General features: G+C 44.0%; 1 protein-coding gene across 1 annotated transcript; it reads left to right on the top strand.

Annotated features, from left to right (window-relative positions):
* The first annotated feature begins 5425 nt into the window (after positions 1-5425).
* Positions 5426-19624, top strand: PPP2CB (protein phosphatase 2 catalytic subunit beta). Its single transcript, XM_014574748.3, has 7 exons — positions 5426-5657; positions 12279-12488; positions 12739-12912; positions 14466-14555; positions 16759-16920; positions 17806-17924; positions 18906-19624. Exons 1-7 carry the CDS (start codon positions 5556-5558, stop codon positions 18976-18978), a joined length of 930 nt encoding a protein of 309 aa, XP_014430234.2. The 5' UTR covers positions 5426-5555; the 3' UTR covers positions 18979-19624.
* Positions 19625-20663: the final 1039 nt, after the last annotated feature.

The following is a 20663-nucleotide window of genomic DNA, read 5'->3' as shown; positions in this document are numbered from 1 at the left end:
GACAGTATGTGGAGGGAGAAATGAGTGGCAGTGTGTATCTGGAGATGGGAGTGGATGTGTGTCTTGTGCAGGAGAAATGAAGGGCTGTGCTGGCTCTGTGTGTGAAGGCAGACCTAGTAGTATATATGTGTACCTGAGAGAATACAGACCCAAATTAGATGTGGGTGAACTAAGGTTTTAAACTGAGTAGGTATATTGGCATGAACAACAGGCACAAAGTATGTGACCAAAAAGATTGAGATAATGAAAAACATAAATTGTTGTGTTACAATTGTAGTGATGCTTCAAAATACCAGTGTTTTATTTAGCATTTGGGCTGAAATAATAGAAATATAAGTGAAATAAATACATACAGTTATAAGTGCAATAAAATAATTGGCTATATTGGGGATGTTAAATTTTGATTATTCAACTAATCGAATAGTCAATGGAATTTTCATTGACTACTCGATTAGTCGATAAGGGAGGCACTCACTATCCCACTGCACCTTTCCCTTTGAAATGTACAAGAGCCACTGCAGCTGGGCTCAAAGGGAGAGGCAGGGTCCTGACTGCTGTGCCTCGCCCTTTGAAATGTACAAGAGGGACTCCCCTGACCCCCACAGAGATGGTGCTGGGGGGAACTAGCTTTTAAGCTGAGTTCCCCCAACACCAGCGTCTGCTCCTCCCCCCCTTGCTGCCCCTCTCTGATAGAGGCAGAGCGGGAGGAGATAAAACAACTAATCAAGTGACTACTAGACTATTTGATAAGCTTGTGCTTATCAGATAGTTGACTAATCACTTATATCCCTAGGCTATATAAACAATTTCTTCATCTGCCCTTAGCTAGAGTCCAATAATGGGCAATGATGTCACTTACAAAAAAAAATATTTAAAAAGTTAACTCTTAAAGGGTTAATTTCTAATACCTATTCACCAAGTTGGAACTGACCAATGTGGGTCTAAGCATCCCTGAGTTTGGTGTGTTTGTAAGTATCTTGATCAAATGCTTATAAATGTTTTGTTACTGTTTGGATGTAGTAAAATACTTATTTAGGATATTTAGAGCAACTCTGTGAACATTAATCCTTTGCATTTAGTGAAGAAAATTATGGTTAAATTAGTGTTGTGGTAATACCCTATTGTGACAAACTGTACCCTTATGTTCACCATTTTGTACAAAAGTAACAGTTTTGTAAAAGCATGCCTTGTGAGGTATCATTTAAAAACCCATAATTCACTGACGGTTATTGTCCTGGTAAAATGTGTGGCAATAGTGCACGTAAAAATATAAGATTTTATTGTATTAAATTGCTCAGATATGCTTCAAGATTTTTTAAAGCAGCCTAATCCATTTCATCAGAGACAAAAGGTTAGCCAGCATCTCAGTCAGGTTTTAACATAATCAGAAGGACTATTACCACGTTAAGTGACCATTTTTTTGGTAAGACGCACGTAAGCAACACATTTATATATTGTCAAATAAGCGGCGTGGGGTTCTCATGCAAAACTGATTTGCTGTTGGCTGGACCCCTGATGGAGATTATTTTAAATGACATTGAAAAGATAAAAAAATGAGGAATAGTGGCCCCAAATCATCTCACCTTCATTCTTCTCTGCTCACAATAGTAGTAACTCCTGAAGAAACACTGGACTGGGGGGAGTGGTTCTGGCTCGAAGGCTTTCATCCACTAAAGACTGCAAAAAAAAAACGTGAGAAAAGCCTTTACTTTCAATTGATTTAGCTTCCTGTTAGGTATTAAATTTGCATTTTGCCTTTTATTTTCTTTGTTACCAATTCTGACTTTTGTGCCTCATTATTTGCAAACACTTAAATTTTTTCTGTAGCTAATAAACTTGATTTATGGAAATGATTGTGTTTGTATTAAAGTGTTTGGGAGTCCCATTTGGGATAACCACATTTGTGCATGATGACTTTCTATTGTTGAAATGATGTACTTTCTATGAACTTGCATTGCACAACAGGAAAGACTAAGATGCACATTTCTGGGGACTCGACTGGGAATTTGCTGGTGTTGCCCTATAATGGAATTCATGAACGAATAGCTGAAACACTCATAACATTCAGCTGGGAAAGATTTTGCATGCTAGAGGCTGTGTGAGAACAGAAACAAAAGTTTCCTTTTTCGACCCTCCACCCTCCAAGTAGATTTTTCAAAAAGCAAATGTTACAGCACCCCAGGCACAAGATCAGTGGCCAGCATCCCAGGAGGAGAATTCTGAGCCTATGAGTAGGGCCATGGAGCTTCAGGTGTACGGCCAGCAGCCAGGGCCCCATGTAAAACTTGGGGATGCTGCAGCACTCCCCACCTCTAGTTCTGTGTGTATGATAGCCAGGTGGGGACCTGGAAGTAGCTCGGGGCAGTGCTGAGGTGTGTGTGGAAATGGAATTACAGCCAGTCACAGGACTTGGAGTGATTCTGGGGTGGGACTGGGGTGTCTGGGAGTGGCTATAGGGGGCGTGAGTAGGACTCAGTGTGACACTGAAGTTGGAGTGTCTGGAAATGACTGGGATGGTGCAAGAGGCTCTGTGTGGTGCCATGGGATGCGTGTGTCTGGAAGTGATGTTGCTGGGCAGGAGGCATTACAAGTGGCACTGAGTTGGTGTGGGTAGGGTAACCCTGTGTCACCTATTAGCAAATGCCCAGTTTTGACAAAAAAAAGTGGAGTGCAACTGCTAGCGGGGTGCACAGGGAGGGAAGGCAAATGGCAATGCCAGCCCTGAGCTGGAGGGAGGCTCAGGCTGTGCCAGACCCACACATGGAAGACAGGGGAGGGGGGGATAACGTGTGTAGAGCAGTTGTGGGGAGCCTCAAGCTGCCCTGTGGGGTATCCCATTTTCCCTGTAGGGAAATAGGGTGATCCCTGGTACTCTGGAAGGGGTGAATGGGGCTCTAAGTGGTTCTGAATAGGAGGTCTGGGAGTTTCTCTAGGGCAGTGCAGGAGGGAGGTTGGACATGGCTCTGAGAAGTGTGAGGGGGGCTCGGAATGTAGGGTCTGAGCTAGGGATGTCAGCGGTTAAGCAGTAAGCATCATCTGCTTTTGCGGAAAAACTTGCCAGCTATCTACACTGGCCACTTGAATTTCCGCAAGAACACTGACAATCTCATGTAAGATCGTCAGTGTTCTTGCGGAAATACTGTGCAGCTCCCGTTCGGGCAAAAGCCCTCTTGCGCAAATCTTTTGCGCAAGAGGGCCAGTGTAAACAGCGCAGTACTGTTTTCCGCAAAAAAGCCCCGATCATGAAAATGGTGATCAGGGCTTTTTTGCGGAAAAGCACGTGGGCTGTGTCTACATTGGCACCCCTTTCCAGAAAAGGGATGGTAATGTAGACTTCAGAATTGCAAATTCCGCGGGGGATTTAAATATCCCGCTGGGGATTTAAATATCCCCCGCAGTATTTGCATTTACATGGCTGCCGCTTTTTTCCGACTTGGGGATAAGCCGGAGAAAAGCGCCAGTCTAGACCTGATTCTCCGGAAAATAAGCCCTTTTCCGGAGGATCTCTTATTCCTACTTTCAAGTATTTAAATCCCCCGCGGAATTTGCAATTCCGAAGTCTACATTAGCATCCCTTTTCCGGAAAGGGGTGCCAATGTAGACACAGCCGTCTAGATTGGCCACGGACGCTTTTCTGCAAAAAGTGCTTTTGCGGAAAAGCGTCCTGCCAATCTAGACGCGCTTTTCCAAAAATGCTTTTAACGGAAAACTTTTCCGTTAAAAGCATTTCCAGAAAATCATGCCAGTTGTAGACATAGCCAATATTTAATCGGTTAACTGATTAAATGGGATTTTACATCCTTAGTCTGAGCAATACTGGGGAGTCTGGACTTGCCTCTGCGAGGTGTGAGGGGCCTGAGAGACGCTGGGGGGCTGAGCGGGGCTGAAGGGTCTGAGCGGTGGGGACAGGGAGTGGCTCTGTGAGGTGCAAGGAGGGTCCGAGCGGTGCTGTGGGGAGTGTCTGGGCATGGGGCAATAGGGGATCTGGGTGTGGCTCTAGGGCTGAATCTAGACTGGCCGCTTTTTCCAGAAAAGCAGCCAAGTATTTTACTACATCCAAACAATGTGGGGGGGAGAGCCTCTGTGGCAGGGGGGAAGAGCAGGGCTGGGAGTTTTGGGCAGGCTGGTTGTGGGGAGTGGGGCAGGGGGGCTGGCAATGGGTGTGGGGGGTGAGCAGGGTGGGTCTCTGTGGCGGGAGGGTGAGCAGGGCGGGGGGGCTCTGGGCAGGCTGGTCGTGGGTGAGTGGGACAGGGGGGCTGGCAGTGGGTGTGGAGGGGAGAGGGGAGGGTCTGTTGGCGGGGGGGTGGCAGTGGGTGTGGGGGGGGTCTGTGTGGCAAGGGGGGGTGAGCAGGGCAGGGGAGTGGGTCTGTGTGTAGCGAGGGGATGAGCAGGGCGGGGGGTGGCAGTGGGTGTGAGGAGCGGGGGGGGGTCTGTGTGGCGGGGGGGTCTGGGCAGGCTGGTTGTGGGTGAGTGGGACGGGGGCTGGCAGTGGGTGTGGGGGAGAGAGGGGGGGTCTGTTGGCAGGGGGTGAGCAGGGCGGGGGGGTGGCAGTGGGTGTGGGGAGGAGCGGGGGGGTCTGTGTGGCGGGGGGTCTGTCTGTAGCGGGGGGGTGGTAGTGGGTGTGGGGGGGAGCGGGGTGGGTCTCTGGAGCGGGGGGTGGTAGTGGGTGTGGGGGGGAGCGGGGTGGGTCTGTGTGGCGGGAGGGTGGCAGTGGGTGTGGGGGGGTGGCAGTGGGTGTGGGGGGGGAGCGGGGTGGGTCTGTGTGGCGGGGGGGGTGGCAGTGGGTGTGGGGGGGAGCGGGGTGGGTCTGTGTGGCGGGGGGGTGGCAGTGGGTGCGGGGGGGAGCGGGGTGGGTCTCTGTGGCGGGGGGGTGGCAGTGGGTGCGGGGGGGTGGCAGTGGGTGCGGGGGGGGAGCGGGGTGGGTCTCTGTGGCGGGGGGTGGCAGTGGGTGCGGGGGGGGAGCGGGGTGGGTCTCTGTGGCGGGGGGTGGCAGGGTGTGGGGAGGGGTCTGTGTGAGGGGGAGGGGGGTGAGCGGGGGGGGGGTCTGACCGTGGCGCGCGGAGGCTGGGAGCAGGGTGGGTCTCTGTGGCAGGGTGTGGGGAGGGGTCTGTGTGACGGGGGGAGGGGTGAGCGGGGGGGGGTCTGACCGTGGCGCGCGGAGGCTGGGAGCAGGGTGGGTCTCTGTGGCGGGGGGTGGGGAGGGGTCTGTGTGACGGGGGGAGGGGTGAGCGGGGGGGGTCTGACCGTGGCGCGCGGAGGCTGGGAGCAGGGTGGGTCTCTGTGGCGGGGGGTGGGGAGGGGTCTGTGTGACGGGGGGAGGGGTGAGCGGGGGGGGTCTGACCGTGGCGCGCGGAGGCTGAGAGCGGGTGCGGGGGGGGGGGAGGAGGCGGAAGCGCTCCCGCGGGGCGGCGGCCGCGGCCGGAAGTGGCGGGGCGAGCGGGCGGGGCCGCCATCGCCATTCCGCGGCGCGGGGCAGGGCCGGGCCGGGAGCGGAGCGGGCCGCGCGCACCCAGCAGCCCCCGTTGGCCCGTGGCCGTTGGCGGCCCCCTCGCGCCATGGAGGAGAAGGGCTTCTCCAAGGAGCTGGACCAGTGGATCGAGCAGCTCAACGAGTGCAAGCAGCTGAGCGAGAGCCAGGTGCGCAGCCTCTGCGAGAAGGTGAGTCCGCGCCGGGCCTAGCGGGGCCTCACCCGCCCGCGCCAGGGGCCCCGTGCCCGCGCCGCCCCGCAGGACAGCGGGCCCAGCAGCGCGCGGGGCTGCTGCAGAGGAGATAGATCCGTGCTGGCTCCTTTCGCCGCCGGGCAGAGTGAAGGGCAGGGGAGGCCCTGACTTGCCTTCCCTGTACGCTGAGCGCTTGGGCGCTCCCCTGCCCCAGAGAGGCAAGAGCTGCCTGCCCCAGCTGACCAGCGGAGCCCCCACAGCCAGCAGTGTGTTTCTCGTGGTGGTGCACATCCGCACAGCACAAAAATGGTTTCTCACAGGGCTTGGGGGAAAAATAGAAGCAGGGGGAGAGCCCAGTCTCTGAATCCCAGCGTCCCTGTGTTTGTGTTTCATTGCATAGGAGGGCCAAGGCAGCAGTGTTACACGAAACCCGTTAGGCACCGACATCTGGGCAAGCAGGCGGCCCACGGAAAAGGAAAGCTAGTTGGGCTCAATAATTTACCCCATTCCAATCAGATGTCCAATCTCCCTTCTGTTATTGAGTTGTGATAGCCAGTAGTAGTATTGCATGTCAACTAGCTAAAGGATGGGTTGTGGTTTGGTTGGTTGAGTTACCTCTTGCATCACTGTAGCCCTGTTTAAGATTGATCTGGCATGTTGCCTGGATAAATAGCCTACATAATCATAGCAAATAGGTAACATTGTTAACAATTAGCTTAATTAAATTCAACTGCTTCTAAAATAGAACAGATTCATGCAGGATAGGGCCATCAGTGGCTGTTAGCCAAGCTGGGCAGAGATGGTGTCCCAAACTCATTTGACAGAAGATCGGCATAGGCAACAGGATTGATCACTTGATAATTGCCTATTCCGTTCATTCCCTCTGTGGCATTAGCCACTGTTAGAAGACAGAATACTGGGCTAGATGGAGGTTTAGTCTGACCCAGTATGGCTGTTTTTGTATTCTTTTAGCCTGTGAACACTTTACTTTTTTATACAGAGCATTTGCAGTCTCTTACTGCATTATTTTGATTACTCAAAGATTGACCAGTGGTAAATGTCTTAAAAGGACTCAGTTTTACTTAATTTGAATTTAAACTTAGAAATTTTCTGAAAATCCATTCTGTACACATAATGCTGTAAATTTGGAGATACTGCACTGTATTTTTCATACATAAAGACATCCCTGCAAAGAAAAATGTGATGTAAGGCTAAAGGAAGAATTTGTTATAAGTATTTTGTTATAAGTACATAATTTATAAAAAGATACTTAGCGTTTAGAAGCACTTCATGCTATTTCTGTATCTCCAGTTAATGGTGTTGATCTATTTCAGTCTTTTCCACCCAGTATGTAAAGTTTTGGCAGCTAAATTACAGTGAGCCTTGTCTTTAAATAATTTAAATTATGTTGTTTCTTAGTTTAGCCACAGTCAAATTTAAAATTATATAGACTATTAAATTACTTGTAGCCGATTAAAGCACATCAGACCCTCAGCAGGAATTGGAAACCAACCATGGCTGGTAACAGCTCATTTACACCCTTTCATCTTATATATATTATTGTGGTTGTTTTCTTATGTGCATTACTTTGCATTTATCAATACTGAATTTCATCTGCTATTTTATTGCCCAATAACCCAGTTCTGTGAGATCCCCTTACCCAAGGCAGTAAGTGGAAACTCAGTGGTATCTGTTCTGCCCCTTGCGCTCCTTGATTTCAGAAAGCAAATTAAAATTTTCCTCTAGTTCTTAACCCAGTTTCTTAGTAAGTTTAGATAAGTTAATATTTTAGCATATCTGCCCAGCTGTGGCATTCTTTTTTTTCCTTTTTAGGTCATTACTAACCAATCAGTGCCAAGGTACCTTTCACTCAAGAGATATCAAAAGCCTCAGGCTTCAAACCCTGCTAACGTGATGGTGTAGTGCCAGACAAATCTGATGTGTGTTCTGTCTGGGGGGAAATCCACTTCCCCAGTTGTTGTTCAGTGTATTGGTTCTCTTCAGATTGGACAGCTTTGGCTGCAGTCTCTGAGACGTGTTAGAACCTTGAGCTGGTGTCTGTAGCGTCGATATTAGCATAGGAATCAGCATTGATGTTGGTAGCAGAAGAGCATGTTCTAATCTAGTGACATCCAGGTTGGAGTCCCTTGATGCTGTAGCATTGTGTCAGTATTAGCCAGATAACCTGGCACTCTTTTTGATCCAATATACTTCTCTTCCTTCTCCTGCTTTCTCAGAGCCAAAGTTGTGTGGCGAACCCATACCCTCTCAACCTTCTCTAGACAAATTCAGTATTGTGTCTGTGGTGATGGGGATTGGATCCACATTGGGGATCCCCCACTAAAATAAAATAAAAGCTCTAAAAATAAATGAGTAACTCAGAAACACACAATCTCCTTTCCACCCCAACTCCTCTTCCTGGGTCTCCACACTTCCTTAGCTGTATGTTTCTGAAATATATTGATTGTACTGGAGAATGTGGATTCTCCCTTCCCAGCCTTCCAGAGACAACTCCCCTCATAGGTTTGTTTTCCAGTCAAGTCAAAACAGGCTAGAGGTCTTGAAATGCAGAAGATGGAGGAAAATGTTGAGGTTCCCCACGATGACTGCATTGATAATCCAGAACTGCAACTGGTCTACTTGCTCCTCGCCTTACCAGACGAACCAGATACTACAATCCAGTGTCCCTGTGCGATTACTTCAGAGCATTCATCTAAGACTTGCTAAGGAGAACAGCTAACATATTAAATATAGAACTGTCATTGGCACAGAAGGCACAAACTCTTCAACACAGCCAGGCAGGGTGGCAGTGCCCTTATGTGATAGGTCCTCAAACCAGCAAAGGAGCGGTGTCTCACTCTCACCTCTTTCCCTGATATGCAAGAGAAAAGGCCAAATATACCACGTCCCACGTAAGAGCTTTGAGTACTTATACTCTCACCTATATGATTTGCTCTAGTTAGCCACGTAATACAGGACCTCCGAAGGTTGTGTGTGTTAAAGGAGGGTGGACAAACAGGCTGGCCCTGTTAGGCAGAAAAGCTTACTCTGCACCTCTCCAAATGTATATCGAATACTAAGCTCTGGTGGTGAAATGATTTCTTAACATAGGATGGAATAACACCTTTTCTCAAGAAGATCCCACAGAAGGGTAGAGTGGAGCTTAGAGACCTGACATAAATGGACTACTAGTGGTGAAGACATCCCTTCAAGTAGACTTAGATGCCTTTGATTGGTGGCCACAGCTATCATAGTGCACAGAGAATCCTGGTTACAATATCAAAGGAGATCCAAATGGCCACTAAGGTTATTGTTTGTGGGATCTGAGCACATCAACCTGAAAACAGACAAGACACTCCATACCTTAAGAGATATTCCACTGGTAACTATGCTTCTTGGGTCTGTAAGAGCCAGCTACCTAAATAATAGTGTTGCAAGATCATTGCAAACAATTAACTTCTCTACCAGCATCAGAAGTTTTTGGAGCCTTCCAGAAAGAAGCCATGCTTTTCCAGCAGATGAAACTCTTTTCTTCTACTGACTCAGTGCTTCAGCAATCCTGTCAATAGTGACCCTCAGCTTTTCCCCACATTTGCAATCACCTTTCTTCTCACAGGAATAGGTTGGAATTGCATTAGACTGGTGGATCCTGCAGTGCGTCATAGGCTATTCCTGTAGCAGGGTTTAGGGTGAAGGCAACAGCTTGCGACCTTCCCCCATGTAGTAACCTCATGACTCTCTGAAGAGTCCTGGCCCCCCCATTTGAGAACTGCGCTATTCAATTCCAGTCCTTGGCTACCACCCCATCCCTCTTCAGGGACCTTTCTCATGATACATTAGTGAATCTTTCTTTTTTTTGGTTTTAATTTTGACTACACAGGATCATTCAGACAGACTACGTAGTTTCTACATGATGTGATTTATGACAGGGCCAATTGCACTGCCAGCTTGTTCCCCTAGGTAAAGGATACTGTCAATTTTCCTTGCAACTCAGACTCTTCAAAAGAGTTTTAAAATCTTTTTTTCATAAACCAGCCACCCTCCAGCTGTGTTCCTTTCCATAGATATTTTGCAGTATTGTCACTGAGAGATACAGTGCAAGACAGATGAATCTTTGCTATCCTTTGCTTGAGCAGAACCTATCTAAGACATGTCACCTCCTAGTGACTTGCTTCTGACTTCAAGACTTTAAGAACATGATGCTCAGTATAGTATATAACTTCTATATATTTTGCAGTGAAACCGTCCTTTGGTGAACTGTTGTGCATAATCTTGACTCAAGGGATCCCTATAAAACTCTGTGCTATCTGCCAGTTGACAGAAAAGGGTTCCTGAGTCTTGCTGTTAGATAATGTCCTAAAAGCTCAAATCATAGCAGTCTGTGCTTTAGAGTTGAAGTTTTAGGACTCGGATCCTGTTCATGTATTATGGAGGTAGAGGAATGTTACACGTCTATGTAAAAAGTTGTTACTTTTTTCATTTTAAAAGATAGATTATTACATGTTACCATATAACCATTTCTTAAACAATACTTTAAAAAAGTTATTTAGTCTGCAAAATCAAGGACTGAAAAATTAGGACATGCCACTTTTACAGTTGTCTGCACAACTGTAATTTGGTCCCCTTGTATATATTCATTGTGGTATTGTAGGATTAAAGACTATTGTACTATAGTCTTCAGTCATAGTTTCTCCTGAAAAGTATCTTGCTCAGTTAGTACACAGGTTAGACAGCAAAGGGACAGGATTAAGATTGCATTGGCAACCATAAATGTGGTGTGTTATAATTTTGGAATGCATGACTGCAACCATCTGAAAGGTTTCTGAATGCTAGTGTGTTCTGGTTTAATTCTATTGAAAGAAGTAATGTTCCATCAAGATGCCAAGATAAAGGATTTTTTTATTAAAAAAAAATAGTCCTTTCAGAATCAATTTGACTTAAATAGGGAGATGATTAATGCCATGGTTAGAAATTGAAACATATTGGAATATTGTTTTCTGTTCTGATTAGGGATGTTAAATATTGGTTAATTGAATAGTCGATTAACCTTATGAATTCTTATTGGTTACTCAACTATTCTATAGTCCCCCCCCCCCCCCGTGGTCAGGCCCACAGCCAGTGTGCTCCGGCCCCACTCCCAAGGAGCCCCCTGCCACTCCACGCTGTTGTCTCTGTATCAGAGGCAGCGGCGCGGGTGACAGGCAGCTGGTCCATGAGGGGAGCTGGTTTTCAGAGGCAGTTAGCATGGAAGCTGGTCCACAAGGGGAGCCAGATTAAAAAACAGCTTCCCTTGCGGACCAGGTGCCTGTCACCCTGCACGGATGCTTCCAATGCAGAGGCAGCAACGCAGAGTGGCAGGGAGCTGCTTGGGAGTGGGGCCAGGGCACTCTGGCTGCCGGCCTCACCCCAGGGACTATAGTTGAGTAACTGATAAGAATGCATGAGGTTAATCGACTATTCAGTTAATCGATATTTAACATCCCTAATCAAAACAGAAAACAATATTCCATTACGTTTCATAAATGCAGACCACAGCAGTCGTCATCTCTGTATTTCAGTACCAGAGGCAGCAGAGTAGGATGGCAGCAGCCCCTGTCCAGGGACTGGGGGACTTAACTGAGCTCCCAGACCCAGCTCAAGCCAGGACTGAGCCAGGCTGCCTGCCCCATCCGTCTCCTAATATGCTTTAAATTCAGAGCTGCAGCAGGGGTGGGTCCTGGACCCGATGCAAGCCAGGACTGAGCCGGACTGCTGGCCAGTCTGCTAAAAAATTTACTGGCAAGGATCGGGGGGAGGAAAATGCGTGGAGTCTATAGCATTAACCTAAAAGCTTTTGCTTATTGGTTAATCACTACACTGTTACTATTATCATCCCTGATTCTGATATCTGCTTTTGTAAAAAGAGTATTTAGAAAATAAAGAGGATTCAGAGCCACAAGAACCATTTGTGATTTGGAAAGCCTACATTACAGTGAGACTTTAAAAACGTACCTTTTTTTTTAGCTTTTCAAAGAAACAGTTAAGAGGTGACTTGATCACAAACTACAACTAGTTTTTGTGTAGTAAAGCTATGTGATCCCAGAAGGCTAATTAGTCTAACTATCGAAGATGTAACAAAATCCCATGGTTTTAAATTGAAGCTATAAAAACTCACTGGAAGTGAGGTAACTAAGTAGTTAATTACTAGAAAACAACATATATGTTGATGGGGATATGGAGGAATCACTTGAAATGTTTAAATCATGATTGGCTGTTTTTCTGGCCTGAATTATATTGGAAGTCAGTTCTATATGGTGATTATCCTTTCTGAACTTAAATCTGAGTATTCTTTAAACACTTTGCATTGTGTCTTTTTCCTTTTATAGAAAACAAATGTGCTCAAAACATTGACAGTGCAATAAAACCATAGTGATGTGACCTCTAGCTTGTACAAGGTTGGTCAGTTCTCCCCATAGCAATTCACGGTGTGTGTTACAGCTCTGCTTATGGCACAACCTGGCTTTTCTCCATGTCAGGGAAATTGAGTTGTAACATGTAGGCACTTAAACAACTTACTGAATCTGTTTACAAAATATGGTTTACCTTATGTCTTATCCTAAATGTTCTCTCTCTTACTAGGCTAAAGAAATACTTACAAAAGAATCAAATGTGCAGGAGGTGCGTTGCCCTGTTACAGTCTGCGGAGATGTCCATGGTCAATTCCACGATCTTATGGAACTCTTCAGAATTGGTGGGAAATCGCCAGACACAAACTACCTGTTCATGGGAGACTACGTGGATAGAGGTTATTACTCCGTGGAAACGGTGACTCTTCTTGTAGCACTAAAGGTACAGAGTCTGACACTGTTTATTTCAAAAAAAAATCAAAACACCTTCACACTATAAAAATTCTGAAACAAATTGGGGGCTGGAAGAAGGAACTGAAATGAACTTGCAAACTAGAAGATTTCACTTGGTAAAAATGTTTGACAAAAGAAGCATCTCATTTTTTTATATGTTCAAAATGGCATGCATTTAACACTAGTCAGAAATCTATTGTTTGATGCTATATAAATGATTGTTCTTTTTCCATTGCTAGGTGCGTTACCCAGAACGCATTACCATACTGAGAGGAAATCATGAGAGTAGACAAATTACACAAGTGTATGGCTTTTATGATGAATGTCTACGAAAGTATGGAAATGCCAATGTTTGGAAGTATTTCACAGATTTGTTTGATTATCTTCCACTTACAGCTCTAGTAGATGGCCAGGTAAGCTTTTGTGTATTTTACAGTGCATAATAGAGTGTTACGGTCAGATGGGAGTACTTTGGTAATCTAGTCTGATCTCCTGAGAATAGATGGCTTGAAACTCCTTGTCATATTTAGAGTATGATACATATTTGTAACATTCAGTCTTGTATTCACAGAGGCCTGTCTGTATCATACTTATAAAACTCCTTTTAAGTGGTTTGTTTTAGTTTGTTCCTGGCCTCAATTTGTGGCATGTCATTTATAATAATGAATTTACTGCAAAAGGTGTCACAAGTTTAGTTCCAGTTGTGGTGAACAGTACAGATACCTTGGAAGCTGTTCATTGACTTAAAAAATTGATTGTGGCAATGAGCCTCAGACTTTTACCTAAAACCTGGCGATTTCTGGCTACAATCCACCTAGATTTGGATTGGAGTTATGACCAAAATAACCCTAGTTTGGTTCAAGTGTAGAGTAGGAAGTTGTGGGGACTGCAGCTGAATTGAATGGGTCTCTATTGTGAGTGCTTCCTTTTCCAAGATGCCTGTACAGCACACTGCTTAACTGAAGCACCACTTCAAGAGGTGTGAAAGCTGTCTTTAGAACTTTGAAGTTCAGCCTGTGTTGTTCCACCACTGAGTGATATGTGAGAGGAGGAGGAGATGATGGAGGAGCTGCAACCAAGTTAGTTAGCATGTGGTGTAGTCTGTAGAGGCAGGGCTGCTCTTTTCATCCCATTTTGGCTCCTGCTATCTTAACTATACAGGATTTTACTTTTCTTCTTTAACACACCACCTTAATAGGCTCGAGTCCCCTCCTGATTCATGGGCAGGTTGTACCCTATGGCTGTGTCTAGACTGAATCCCTTTTCTGTAAAAGGGATGCAAATTAGACATATCGCAATTGCAAATGAAGCGGGGATTTAAATCCTCCCCGCTTCATTAGCATAAAAATGGCTGCTGCTTTTTTCCAGCTCGGAGCTTTGCCGGAAAAAAGCGCCAGTCCAGACATGGATCTTTTGGAAAATAAAGCCTTTTCCGAAAGATCCCTTATCCCTCATTTTAAGATCCCATTTTAAGATTTTAAAATGAGGGATAAGGGATCTTTCGGAAAAGGCTTTATTTTCCGAAAGATCCACGTCTAGATTGGCGCTTTTTTCTGGCAAAGCTCCGAGCCGTAAAAAAGCAGCAGACATTTTTATGCTAATGAAGCAGGGGGGATTTAAATCCCTGCTTCATTTGCAATTGCGATATGTCTTATTTGCATCCCTTTTACGGAAAAGGGATGCAGTCTAGACACAGCCCAAGTGTTAAGTTCTGTGGGAATCAAAGTATTTCTGAAATGAAAGTGAAGAAATATTACTTTACAGGTATAAGGGTACTCTTGTTTTGGTGATATTAAAGCACCATTTTCAGATTCCTCTGTGTGTCACTTGTAGCGGAATTAATTTTTCGTTGAGCTGAGTTGTGATCTGTGACGTGATGTTTAAACTATATACATTTGAACAGTGATAAGCATAAGCTAGTTAGTTTTACTTTTCTCAGTCAAAATATTTTTTTTTTCCTGGACAGATATTTTGTCTGCATGGTGGTCTCTCTCCATCTATAGATACGTTGGATCATATCAGAGCTCTGGATCGTCTACAGGAAGTTCCACATGAGGTAACCTGAATAGAATGCACCGATGTTTTATACGGATGTTTGTGTATTCTTAGTTGCACATTTTTCCTCTTTGAAATCCATTTTACTCAAGTGAGGTACATTGCATCTTTGTTAGGACTGTAACAGACAAATACTGTTTTAAATGAATAAAATAAACCAAATCAGTATATGTTACTATAGCAGAATTGGAAAAGAAAGAGGTAGTGGTATATTCCCCACACTCTTACCTTCTTCCCTCATTTTGAGTATGACTTCATCAGTCCTAAAATTGATGAAACATCTGGATAGTAAAGTGTGTGTGTGCTGGTTTGCACAGCTCCTGTTAAACAAGATCACAGTTAACATGTGAATAAATGCCACTTCTGATCCAGTTGCTCTGATAAATAGGTTATCTGTAGCAGAGTACAATTTACAAGAATTTGGTCACCTTTATTTTGAAGCGAGTACATAATTCTGTGGGGAGCAGGAAAGACAAACCAAACAGGAGAGGAGAAAATGCATGCAAACTGGACTGAGGAATAGCAGCAAATAAAATGCTATTCTTCATCTTTCACTCAAGAAGTATAAAAATCTCTCCAGCATCCATATTCGGAGGGGAGGCAGGAGCGGGGGAGAATGAAGAATACATCTCCTCTCCCAGAAAGAATGGAAAGCTCTAAGGCTGTGTCTAGACTACATGTCTCTGTCATCAGAGGCATGTAGATTAGACACATAGGCAAAGGCAAATGAAGCCGCGATTTAAATGATTGCGGCTTCATTTACATTTACATGGCTGCCGCGCTGAGCAGACAAGCAGCTGATCAGCTGTTTGTCCTCTCAGCGCGCTAGTCTGGCCGCTCCCCTGCCGACATCAAAGCCCTTTGTCGGCAGCCCCGTTATTCCTCGTGGGATGAGGTTTACCGGGGTTGCCGACAAAGGGCTTTGATGTCGGCAGGGAAGCGTCCAGACTAGCGTGCTGAGCGGACAAACAGCTGATCAGCTGTTTGTTGGCTCAGCGCGGCAGCCATGTAAGTGTAAATAAAGCCGCGATCATTTAAATCGCGGCTTCATTTGCCTTTGCCAAAAAAACAAATCTATATGCCTCTGCCGACAGAGGCATGTAGTTTAGACATACCCTAAATGGAATACCCACTACTTAGTCAAAGGGCTCAGCTATCTTAAGATTTCATGGATGTTGTTTTTTTTGGGGGGAACTCAGATCCTGACATAAGATTGTGCTCCTGTATCTGTCTTCACTGAAAATCAAACCTCTGTATCCTAGCTCTTATGATAGCAAATATATGTTTAAAACATACTGTGCATAAAACAATGCAGAAAAGTCTGCCTGGAAAGATAAACTGTGAACTACCCCACACACTTCAGATTTGTTGACTTGGAAAACAGGGGAAGTGGTTTAAATACAAAAAATTAACTATTGGTTATTTTAACAGAAATAGCTAACTAATACGCTGGTGCTACAATTCCTAGTGTTTCAAAACCTCTTTTCTGGCAACTTCTACAGTGTGTTTAGGTATTGTCAGTACAAAAATCTACGGCATATTAGATTAGATGATCCTTGAAATCCCTTCTAACCTTATGACTCTGTGGTTAATGACTAATAAGCCAATGCTCATTAGGAAGTCTGTAGTATTTGTCAGTGGTCACCATACTGAAGGGACGAGGAGGGAAGAGAGAAGGAATCATGTCAGTTTAAGCTTTCAAAGAGTGTTTGTAAACAATGTTGTTATCTTTTGTAATTTTTATCATGAGACTCATGCTATTAGATAGTTCACTTAAAGCTCCATCTCCTAACAAGATTACATGAGAATTGCAGCTTTCACTTAGAAAAAGGTTTCTAACCCTGGTTGTGGAAACAAGCTTGAAATCTTGATTTGAGCTGTGGGGTAGAAGTCCTGACTGAAACCACGTGAAAACTAAAAAGAGCTCTAAATTGAACATTGTTTAAAAATGGCATGAAATTTAAGAAAGCTTAATGAGTTTTGGAGACTGATTCATGATCTGGGTTTGTCTGTACTATAGAAGCAGTGAGTACCTTTTTTATATTGTGAAATCCTGGACTATGAAGGTGTATATTTAAAAATATAGACTATTCAGCATCGAGTCAGAATAAGGTCTTAGAAATGTTGTATGTATTGTAAATAAAATGCCTTTTAAAATAGATTTTTTAATATTTACTATTAACTAACATTTCTGCTTTCCTTAGGGCCCAATGTGTGATCTTTTATGGTCAGATCCAGATGATCGTGGAGGCTGGGGTATTTCGCCGCGTGGTGCTGGCTACACATTTGGACAGGACATTTCTGAAACATTTAACCATGCCAATGGTCTTACACTGGTTTCCCGGGCTCACCAACTTGTGATGGAGGTATGGTGAGCATATTCTGTTATGATAACCTATCATAGATGAAGTGATACAAACACTGAAGATCTAATTTCTTATAAGTGCAAGGTTGTCCACTTTTTACAGGTTTACATACAATGGTATGTACGTGCTAAACCTTGAGAGCCTTTTTATCATATGCTATAGGCCTGAAAAATATTTGTCAGTCCAGAGGAATAAAAGCGGTTCATACTAAGGACTAGTTACAAAAGTATAGCTTGCTTTCACACTGACAATCTTTTCCTCTACTAATGTGTTAAATAGGCTATCCTGTAATAAGTAGCAGTCAGTTGCAACAGGGAGTAAACCATCCAGCTGGTATAGATAGAACATACAAGTATAGCCTTACTGGAAAAATGCCAGGTGGGTCAATAGAGCACTTCTACTTTTAATTCAGTTGAACTAAATCCTTTATAGCTCATACTGTACATTAAAAACATGTAGAGTATATAAACTGATGAGCTTGAACTTCAATACTCAGGTTTTAAAAAAGCTAAACATTTCTATTTAAAAACATCTAGGTACATCTAGAGTACTGTATTCAGGCAAAGAAAGGTGCTAAGAAACATGCAAGTCACCAATAGTTTAAACTACCAGAAATCATAGTCATTTATAACCTGTGATATTACCTTAATATGTAAAAGTTTTAAAAGTTTTTGTCTACTCATTTTACTTCTCATTTTGAAATAGCTGCTAACAAGAAACAACAATTTCATGTTTGAGATCATTGCAAAATGGAAACATTTAAAAAGAATAAAGAAAGCTATCCTGTTAAATGCTCATAACTCATTTAAGCTTTTACGGGGAGCTTTTAGACATGTTGGTCTGTATTAAGGTTTTTAAATGAGAATTAAATTTTTTATATTACAGGGTTACAATTGGTGTCATGATCGAAATGTGGTTACTATATTCAGTGCACCTAATTACTGTTATCGTTGTGGGAACCAGGCTGCTATCATGGAACTAGATGACACTTTAAAATATTCCTTGTGAGTAATTTAGATTTTCAAGTATTTATCTTTCCTTCCAAAAGGATAGAAATGCAGATCTTAGAACAAATGGGGATAGTCGTGCTCTAATAAATCAAGAGTGTGATGCAGAAATGGAAATAGTACCACGTAGCAGAATCTTTCAAAACTTCTAAGTTGATGAAGGGATTTACAGGGATTGTTTTGGCATTGACTTTTGAGGAACACAGCAGTGAGATATGGGAGTCTCCCTAGGGATTACTGCAGCTTGCTTTTAGTAACAGGATCCTTCAGAAAGGAGAAGCAATCCTTCTATCAGAGTTTGAGTACTTGGCCTTCATATCATCAGTGTTGAGAATAAAATTTAGCTAGGTGCAAGGGATATGAAGAGAAGAAATTCTTCTGTTGACTATTCATCAGTTTTAAGAGCCCATAGAATTGCTCATTTGAACTCATTTTTGAACGTTTCTACATACATGCAGAAGGTAAAGTTGGTGTGTTGTTTTGCTGACATTAGACTGTCTAATGAGCAGGGCTCACCAAGTGGTGGCAAGCCCCGCTTGCCAGCTGTGCAGTTCTGCGCACGCGCAGATCGCTCCGCGCTGGCTCTTCCGGGGGTGTAATCTACTCGCCAGGGGTCTACTCTACTATTTGTCGAGCCCTGCTAATGAGAAATGAGTTGCCTAAGAGAATAGATGTAGATTTCTGCTCAGAGGGCCTTCAGTGAGACTAGGGATGGGCTTCTGAAGTGTTCAACTAACTAGCCAATTATCTTTATTTCATGTAATTGCTTATTCCAGTTCAGAGTTTGCCTCCCATAAAATGATATAATTTTGGGGAGTTTTTTCTAGACTTCTTTCAGTTGGGAAAGGTTGGCGTAGTTATAGTCTAGCAATGGGGAAAATGTTTTGTATTTATAGTTTCATTAGATTAGATTGTATTTATAGATTCATTAAACATTAACGATAGCAGCAAATAATTAATTTATTCCTTTGATTACAGCCTTCAGTTTGACCCTGCACCTCGTCGTGGAGAGCCTCATGTTACCCGTCGTACTCCAGACTACTTTCTATAAACATCTCCTCACAGCGGCCTTTGTAGAGGAAGTACACTTGGCATTTTAAAAAAGCAACAATAATTTACACATTTCTGTAACTGGTTGGGATCTGTCTCAGCCTAAAACCCCTATCATGGACCAAAATGTGCCATACTGAAGATGAGCATTTAGCACAATTTGAGACTGAATTCAGTACAACACTATATATCTTATAACAATCAGTCCAACAGTCAGTTTGCCTGCTGTATTTGTAGTAATGGTTTCTTCTGGACTGTTCAAAGAGAAAAGATAATTCTAACACAACTTCTTTATTGCTTATTTGTAAATTTTAGTTATAGTGTTTAACTGGCATTAATTAGAGTTTGGCGTTTATTTTTAAGGAAAATACACAACTAACTTCTGTCAGCCCACCACCCTTTATTTTATTGAAACGTATGATTATAACTTAACTGGAGAATGAAAATAGTTCCTATTGGGAGTATGTTGTCATAACATTTAAAAGCTTTCTCTTTTTTTAGTTAAATTACTGTTCTGTGTTGACCCTATCTTTTTTTTTTTCTTTTTTTTTTTTTCTTCTGTATATTTGTCATGAAAGTGCTTGCATCTTATCTGGTGTATTTGAACAAATAAACTTGCAATTGCAAAACAGATAGGTATTCCAAAACTGTGTTGTCTACATTTGTTAAATGCTTATCTATAACTGTATCATTTCAGAATGTGACACTACTCAGACTCATCACAAAATATATTTGGGTGTAAAAGTGTTTATTTCTAAGTTTGTCTATGTCTAAGAATATAGTCTGCCTGGTGAAGAGGCAAATTTTGTGCACTTTTTAGCCAAAATATACAATAGAACACTCTTCATAGGATGAATGTCAACACAGTCCAAGTACTTTAATCAATGAAGGGTCACCTCCTTGAAGATGTTGATCATCTTTCTCTCTGGTCATGGGAAGTTAAGTGTGGTTGAGAACCCTGCATTAGGTGGTACCATAGAAGAGAGGAATCATCCAACCATGTTCTTGCATTTGGAAATCATAAAGTTAAGCTTCCCTAGTGTCATCTTCACTAGTAGAATCAAAGTGTTTGCAGCATGAACTTTCAGAAGCATCTAGTGTACAATTCTCTTATTCATCCTTCCCTTGTGGACTGTTCAGAGGATACAAAGGGAATACCTGCCCATTGGTTTCTTCTAAGGCACTGTGGCATCAGATCATGCTTAATGAAAATATTACCAAATGCAGTCCCACCGTGTGAAATTCCCTCCCTGCCCCCTGTGGAGCTAAATGGCAAATCTCCCTGTACTCAAGTGAGAATTTGTAATATGTGTATGAATCCTATATATGCCTCAGTTCCCCCTACATTTTATATTGCTACTGAGCTGGAGAAACAGGACTGTTCGCTGTCATGGTAAAGGAAGTGACTGAGGTGCCTGGATGCCCTCCAGCAGTCTGAACAGACTGCGTGGCTCGTTAACAAGCCCATTTGAGGCTGACCCATATGAATGGAAAATGCGAAAGGACAAAGGCAGTCTCCCTCCCCAGCACACTGACACCCCCCGCCTCCTGGGCCAGAGGGAAGAGGATGCCCTGTCTCTCCGCGGGGAAGCTGAACAGACCCCCATGGGCCCAGCTCGAGGAGGCGCGGGAGAAGCAGGCAGCGCTTCAGAGCCCCGCCCCTGACCGCGACCGCCCTCAGTCAGC

Source organism: Pelodiscus sinensis, chromosome 5 (assembly GCF_049634645.1).
Source record: "Pelodiscus sinensis isolate JC-2024 chromosome 5, ASM4963464v1, whole genome shotgun sequence".
NCBI classification, from domain to species: Eukaryota; Metazoa; Chordata; order Testudines; family Trionychidae; genus Pelodiscus; species Pelodiscus sinensis.
This window is presented reverse-complemented; position numbering and strand designations above follow the sequence as displayed.